We start from the raw sequence: 7467 nt of genomic DNA on the forward strand, positions 1-7467 counted from the left end.
GTAATCCAAACCTAATTGTGAATTTTTACATGTCAAAATAAGATTTCATGTTATCTTTTCCTTGTGCAATTATACGCAAAAGAGCTGAATTGTGTTTTTATGCTGCAGGAGAGGCCTAAGTGGATGAAGATTAGCTCACTGGATGAGCTAAAGACAAAGGTGGGACATGTTATTGTCATGATTCTTTTGGTGAAGATGTTTGAGAGGAGCAAAATGGTGACAATAGCTACCGGGCTGGATCTTCTGTGTTATTCTATTTGTATTTTCTTGTCATCTGCTTCTTTGTACATTCTTCATAATCTTCACAAGTCAGACACAGAGACGGACTAGGAATTTTCACTGCATGTTTAGCGAAAGGACATGTATGTAATATATAGTTCATGTAAGTAATGTACACCTTGTTTGGTTTGTTGTTCCAATTATAGTGATTTGGTTTGAATTGTGATTCAAAATAAATTTAGATACGCAAATAAATTATAATTTAAATTAAAAATTAAATCTGAACTGCATTTGAATAGTGTTGAAAACTGTTATTAAAGTATCGTAGTAAACATATATTCCATGAACCATCCCATATCAAAAAGTGACCAAAATAGAAGAAAATTGCGTTTGCCGGGAGTCGAACCCGGGTCTATTGCTTGGAAGGCAATTATCCTAACCGTTGGACTACAAACGCTGAATTAAAGTTAATTGCACCATTTATTTAAAAAAATATAATATATTAGAGGGCTCATATTCACTAGTTGAAAATTATAACTTAATGGAAATCACCTATGTATACTGCTTGAGCCATATGCAAAGCATATAGAGAATAATTTTGTAATTAAGTTTAATACCGTATTAAAACACGTGACGTCTTTAAAAATTAAGTCTATCAATTGAATCAAGAGGGAAAAAATTTTTTTAAAAGGATAAATTTTATAAATCCTTTCTGAACTTTATTACTTGTGTCAATATACCCTTAAACTTTAAAATGTGCATGCTATTCCCTTTAAATTTTATCACTTGTGTCAACATGTCCCTTGAAGTTAATTCCGTTAAGTTTTTTAACAAAAATGCTTATAAACACTCCCTACACTTTGTCACTAGTGTCAATATGTCCCTTAAACTTTATCACTTAGCATGTTACTTTGTAGAATGAGATTTTCAAGTTGACCCAACCATTCTGGTAAATTACCAACCAAATGATTGAAGGAAAAATCTAATATTTTCAGTACTGGACTCCTAGAAAGACAAGTTTCTGTTGCTTGAGGGACTTGTGGTAAAGTTCCGGTCAAGTTATAAATCTTCCAGGTTGCAAAGTTTGCCAATGGAGTTTGGGATCCCACCCTGGACATCATTGTAAGAAAGATCCAAGATAGTGAGAATTGTCAACTTTCCAATTGAATCAGGAAGCTTTCCATGTAATCCATCGGCTAAAAAGTCGAGTACTTTTATTTTCTCCCATCTTCCCCTGAACAACTGAGAGCAACTACCAGTAATGTTGACGAGCCAATCCCTACTTCTTTAGGATCATTGCAAAATCTAGGAATGTTAAGATTACCGGCCTTGTAACTGTCGAAATGAGATCTAATAGCATCTATGGAAGAATTCCACTTGGCTTGTTTGAGCTTCCAAATTTGCAGTTCTTAGATCTTGGTATGACTTTCGAATCACATGGTGATTCAACCAAAACGATGGAAAAGTCATTCCATTTGAATGGCTTTTCCTTTTATTAAAACCAACAGAACATCATTATTGAGTTTCATTCCATTCATTTCCATTCTTTTCCCTCCAACCAAACACACCCATAGGTGCAGATGGAAGCAACTTGTGAAAACGGCGACAATTTTATGACACAGCAATACAGCATGTTGAAAACTATGTGACAGTGGATTATTGATGCAATACAATATATATATATATATATTGCAAATTCGAGAAAAAAAAATTTGCAGAACAATATTTTTTTAGTTTGTTGACGGCCTAGGCTTTACCAAAAAAGAAATAATATTTGTTTACCTTTTATTTTCTGGCCACAGCCTTCTTGGAATTTATTGAAACAGGAAAAAGTAAACTTGGAAGAAAATTTCCCTCTATGTACTCTTTTCCCCCTATTTTCCAATAAATCTCTCAATAATGTAATGTATTCAATTATCAGTGTACAATATTCTTAGGTCGTTTACAATGTTTGTTTGTTGTAACTTTGACAAGGCAATACCATTTATTTGTCTGATTCTCTCTCTTGAAAGTTTTAATAATCTCCCTATCTCCTCACAAGACAGAGGAATATCTCCACTAAGCCCAAAGTGCAACCTCAACACATTAGCTTCTCTATCACTCAGTACTGTCTTGAGAAGTTTCTCAATCTCTTGCTTCATTAGCTGTTTCCTGACCATCTTCTCTGGCGAAATTTCTTCCGGCCCCGGTATGATCTCCTATGGAATATTGATTTAAACCCAAAATTCATAATACAATCATAAATTTGCCGTTGAAGAACATTAACTTATATGATATGTAAATGTTGAAATGATAGGGAACACGAACTATATATGAACTGTTCATTTAATCTAGAGTTTAGCACTTTATCCTGGTCATGCGCAAGTTTTCACAAGGCTAACAAACCTGCAATGTCATGCACCCTCGCTCGGTTATTGCTCGATCCAGCGAAATCGGAGGTCTAATCCTCTCGGAAACTAGCCTTACAGTTGAAACATGCACACCGACCACTTGAGCAATTTCATCATAGGTAGGAAAGCGCCTTAATCGTTTGTTCAAGACATTGTTGGCTTCTGTGACTTTCGCTACTATTCCGCACATGTTTCCCTGCACAAAACAAGCTAACCATGCATTCTCTAGTCACCAGCTTATTACCTTCTCAAAACTCACATAAGACTTGTTAAGTAAACAAGGCCACTGCTTCTTATGTTAAGTTTGTGATTGTTCACAATTTTACTTAGATATTTTGGTGGCCATTGTAACATAGGAATCATATAGAGGTTTCATTAAATGTGAAATATTTGTTGCAATTTGGACTCACTTTTCTGCTCTAGTGAACTTTCCTTAAACAAATTTATAAAGAAAAATAATGGGGAATTGTAAAAAATTTCAAATGACACGGTGTGAAGCAGAGGAAAACACTGTTTAAAATTTATTAAAAGTTGGATACTATTTGAAACTATCAGGGTCAATTAAGCCCAAATAAATTACTGAAATCATCTCCATCGCTAATGGAACAACTAAAACTGCAATTTTGTATGGTAACCAAAAATGAAAAGTGATATCTTTAAAAACAAACATCATACATTAAAGAAAAAATCAAAGGAGTTTAAAAAATTCAAATGATATGGCGGCTCACCGGTAATCTGACCACTCTAGATTTGTTTTCTATGGCTCTGATGATAGCTTGTCTAATCCACCAGTAGACATAGGTTGATAACTTGTTGCCTCTCTGCGGATCGAATTTCTGCGCCCCTCGAAGAAGTCCAACGCTACCTTCCTGCAAAATGAAAATAAGTTCATCACCACATCATGAACAAACTTTCTAGATAGGATTAAGTATGTATGAACCTGAATAAGGTCTGGAAAGCTTAATCCTTTGCCTTGATAACCAGCGGCAACCGACACAACCAATCTTCGGTAACTCCGAGAGATCCTTTCTTGTGATTCTCTTTTGTCACACAACATCTTATCTATGCTCCTCATCTCCATCCCCATGGCCTTAGCCAACTCTTTTGAGGTTGGTTCATGGTCTTCACTATTTGTCATTCTTAGTCTTGTTGCTTCTAGTTTTGCTCCTTCCTATTAAAGTGCAAGAGGCTAATTTTTACTAACAAACAAACAAACTCTAGATTATAATGGATTTTTCACCTTGGATGTCCATGGAAAATTATGTTATATATGTTTGCTTGGATTTGATGGAGTATTAATTCTGCCAAATTAACAAATAAGTACTTTTAACATCCGAGAATAGCAAAAAAAAAAAAAAAAAAGTGTGCTCTGCCTCTTCTATTAAGCTCAAATAACCCATTTTCCCATACATATTAAACCAAGTTGAGAACCTCTTGTTTTTTACAAAGTTACATGTGTGAGCATTTTTTGAAATCCTAATGTGATTTAGATTACAACCGCAAAAGTAACAAAGAACACATGACATTTGAAAATTAAAAAAAAAAATTCTATTACATTACATCAAATTAAGCAAAATCAAAATCTTCACATTAAACATTGCTAATAACCACACACACACACACACACAAAACAAAAACAAAAAAACAAAAACAAAAAAACAATAGAATGATACCTTAAGGATGAGGCAACACTCTGCCTCTTCTCTTGGGCTCAGATATCCCAATTTCATAGGCCCAATTGAGAACCTCATATCTTCACCATCACTCTTCTCATCCGTGTCCAAAAGCTCCAACGTTTTCCCTCTCTTCCTCTTTTTCCTCCTCATAGTCAACTCACTACTCTTGTTCCCACTCCAAACCTCACCAACACTAGCTGCCTCCGCCAAGGCGTCTCTAGCCGCCTTTGCCGCCGCACGCGCAAGCGTTACCGCCTCAGCGGCAGCGGCAACTATCAATGCGTCATTTGAGACTAAATTTACGCCAACCTTGGAAGGTGAGGGAGCGGGAATTGTTGGAAGTGAGAGTGTTGGAAGGTTTGGAGGGTGTGAAGGTGATGAACACATGCTAGTGGTGACAGCCATGCAAAATGAAGTGAGAAAGAGATTAAGCAAATATAAGTAGATATTTTTTTTTCTTCAGATTTTCTTGTCTTTGCCACATGAGACAAATGTACCACTTTTTGCTATGTAGAAAATTAATATATATATATATATGTGTGTTTTTTTTAAATATCTTTTTGGGGGATAAGGAGAGGATAAAAAAGTTGGAGCTAGTTGTAGTTTGTGCGGATGAAATTGTCTCGTGTTTTTCAAAAGCCTTCAATCAACTTCTCATACAAATTTTTTAAAACTCGTTTAATTCGTTAATTTAAATTTTTTATTTAAATTAATATGTAATTTTTATAAAAATTTGTTATTATAATAAAAAAATTAAATATAATTATTTTTAAAATTTTTTTCATATAATAAAATTTAAATTTTAAACTTAAAATGGTTGAAATGAATAGTCATAACAATTAAACGTGAAGTGACTCAGATCCCCAATAGAACTGCCAAGTGCCCACACGCTTCTCTGATTTTGGCGCCAATTATCGGCCTTTGGGTCCGTCTTTCCATTTCCAATTTCTCCCACCGAAACCCTAATTTCACTCCCCAGTCCTAAATCACTCATCATCTATGGCTTCCCGATCCTCATGAAGTGACTCAGATCGTCCCCAACAATGGCGGAACCTCTCGCGAAGCGCCCCAAGATCATAAGGTCCGTATTCGTCTCCGCCACAGCTCCATATATCACTGTTCGCGAGGGGATTTTCTGGCGTTGATTACCACTCGCATTGTCTTGGGTTTCATCAAATTGTTTGGTGCTTTAAACTTGTTTGTTTTGTGAGAAAATGGTGGAAAAAGAATAAATGAATGAAATTGAGAGAAAAGTTCGAAAATCTGAACAGTTTCCGGCTTTTGAGAGTGGTTTTCTTCCAAGTTTGTAGTTTCATGGAAGGATCGTTCTCTTTTTTTTTTCATTTTTCTTTCTGATACTTTTTCATATATAAATTTCTGTGTTTGATTAAGTAAATTTTAGTTTTTTATGAACAACCATATGGTTGATCGTGGAAGATAAACATGATGACTACGATTATCTGTTGTTGATTACCAGTCGCATTGTCTAGGGTTCAGTTTCTAGGTTTTTGTCAAATTCTTTGGTGCTTTGAACTCATTTGGATTGCGAGAAAATGTTGGAAAAGGAATAAATGAATGAGATTGAGACATAAGTTCAAAAATGTCAATCGTTCAAGGGTTTTTTTAATTGATTTTCTTCCAAGTTTTTAGCTTATTGGATAGATCGTTCTCCTTTCTTTTTTTTTTTTTTTTTTGGGTTTTCCTTTCAGCTACTAAATATGGTATAAATTTACCGTTTTTCATTATTCGAGAGAAGTGCAAGTTAAAAGGAAATAATTAGGTGATAAAAATATGTTTGAAATTATTTTTTCTTGTGTTAAACAACCATCACATGGAAAATCATTGTATTCATCCTCATCAAGGGTGTTAACTTGAAGTTTTCTTTCAGGGGGGAAGATGATTATATGCCTGGAAACATAACTGAGATAGAGCTCCACAACTTTATGACTTTCAATCACTTAAAATGCAAACCAGGATCTCGTCTGAACCTTGTAATCGGGCCAAATGGATCTGGAAAGAGCTCTCTTGTGTGTGCCATAGCACTTGGACTTGGTGGTGAGCCTCAGGTTAGTTATGGCCAATATTAAGTGATAACTTGGTTTTTTGAGAGTTTTAATCAGAGTGTAAAAAGTTGCAATCTTCGTTCTGTTTCAGCTTCTTGGAAGGGCAACAAGTATTGGCGCATATGTGAAGCGTGGGGAGGAATCTGGCTATATAAAAATTACCTTGAGAGGGGCCACTAAAGAAGAGAAGATTACCATTATGCGTAAGATTGATACTCATAACAAGTCTGAGTGGTTGTTCAATGGTAACATTCTAGTACTTCCGGCTATTTAAATACTCATGATTCAACAATGTTCTAACAGTTTCTTGACGTTGGGGACAAACAAAGAATAATTGTAAGATTTAATGAAAAAGTAAGAGACTATATTCACTTTAATGAATCTACAGTTAAGTGTTCCGGAAAATAAAGACCTTGTAAAGTTGGAATTTGGATTTTCATGTTAAATTGGATGAGGTTGTGATTGCTGGTCTGACAAGAACTTTAAATATGCTATGAATTGTCATTGTAGAATATATCTTACTGGTTTGAACCATATTTGTTGAAGGAAACTTAGTATTAGAAAACTTAACAAGGTAATTGTAGCTAATCATTCTTGTCGTCTTCCCCCTGTACTTGATTTATTAATAATATAAGGTTTTTCTTATAGAAACCAAAAAAAAAAAAATCTAGCTAATGATTCTTGTGGATAATGGTGCGAACTTGCATTTTATATTTGTGTTTTTCTTTTGATTTAAGGCAAAGCGGTGCCGAAGAAAGAGATTGCTGAGATCACTAAAAGTTTCAACATCCAAGTTGGCAATTTGACTCAAGTAAGTATCATTTTAGTCTCCAAATGAGGACATAAAATATGGGTCTAATGCAGTATGAATAGTAAATAGTTCTTTACTTATTCATATGTATTTACATTCATTTTGTTTTTTTTGTTTTTTTTTTTTGTTTTTTGTTACTTTGTCATTTATTATTATTTTTTAAAATAAGGAAGTGAGGCAACTCAAAGCAGTTGGATTGACTTGTATATAATGTGCATATCTGTACTAAGAAGTTCTTAGGAAGGACAAATACAGATGACGGAAAGTCTTAGAAGCATTGCTTTTTGCATTGTTGATGTTTTCTTTCC

At 34.5% G+C, this 7467-nt stretch overlaps 3 protein-coding genes and 1 non-coding gene across 4 annotated transcripts in view; 2 read left to right on the forward strand and 2 right to left on the reverse strand.

Annotated features, from left to right (window-relative positions):
- Positions 1-419, forward strand: part of LOC21391326 — a 2404-nt gene extending 1985 nt beyond the window's left edge. Inside the window, exon 5 of the mRNA XM_010104965.2 lies at positions 109-419. Coding sequence (XP_010103267.1) covers positions 109-330 — 222 coding nt within the window. The 3' untranslated portion in view covers positions 331-419. The remainder of the gene's footprint in view (positions 1-108) is intronic.
- A 185-nt stretch (positions 420-604) lies between these two features.
- TRNAG-UCC lies at positions 605-676 on the reverse strand. The gene has a single exon. It is a non-coding gene; the product is annotated as a tRNA-Gly (tRNA).
- Positions 677-2129: 1453 nt separating this feature from the next.
- On the reverse strand, positions 2130-4690 carry LOC21391327 (RNA polymerase sigma factor sigD, chloroplastic). Its single transcript, XM_010104966.1, has 5 exons — positions 4283-4690; positions 3550-3780; positions 3338-3478; positions 2605-2805; positions 2130-2417 (listed from the first exon to the last, which is right to left on the reverse strand). The coding sequence occupies exons 1-5, from the start codon at positions 4688-4690 to the stop codon at positions 2130-2132; spliced, it is 1269 nt and encodes a 422-aa protein (XP_010103268.1).
- A 451-nt stretch (positions 4691-5141) lies between these two features.
- LOC21391328 (structural maintenance of chromosomes protein 5) overlaps positions 5142-7467 on the forward strand; it is a 10872-nt gene continuing 8546 nt past the window's right edge. The window contains exons 1-4 of the mRNA XM_024170052.1: positions 5142-5366; positions 6174-6351; positions 6440-6593; positions 7086-7159. Of these exons, the coding sequence (XP_024025820.1) occupies positions 5329-5366; positions 6174-6351; positions 6440-6593; positions 7086-7159 (444 nt within the window). The 5' untranslated portion in view covers positions 5142-5328. The remainder of the gene's footprint in view (positions 5367-6173; positions 6352-6439; positions 6594-7085; positions 7160-7467) is intronic.

This window comes from Morus notabilis, unplaced genomic scaffold (assembly GCF_000414095.1).
Source record: "Morus notabilis unplaced genomic scaffold, ASM41409v2 Scaffold1309, whole genome shotgun sequence".
NCBI lineage: Eukaryota > Viridiplantae > Streptophyta > Magnoliopsida > Rosales > Moraceae > Morus > Morus notabilis.

Bases quoted from the DNA above. Each gene is read 5' to 3' on its own strand.
- LOC21391327 (XM_010104966.1), bottom strand. From the start codon at position 4,690: ATGGCTGTCACCACTAGCATGTGTTCATCACCTTCACACCCTCCAAAC. The intron at 2,806-3,337 runs GTGAGCCGCCAT...TGTTTTGTGCAG, and splicing joins CTAGAGTGGTCAGATTACCG to GGAAACATGTGCGGAATAGT. The intron at 2,418-2,604 runs GTTTGTTAGCCT...AATATTCCATAG, and splicing joins GAGGGTGCATGACATTGCAG to GAGATCATACCGGGGCCGGA.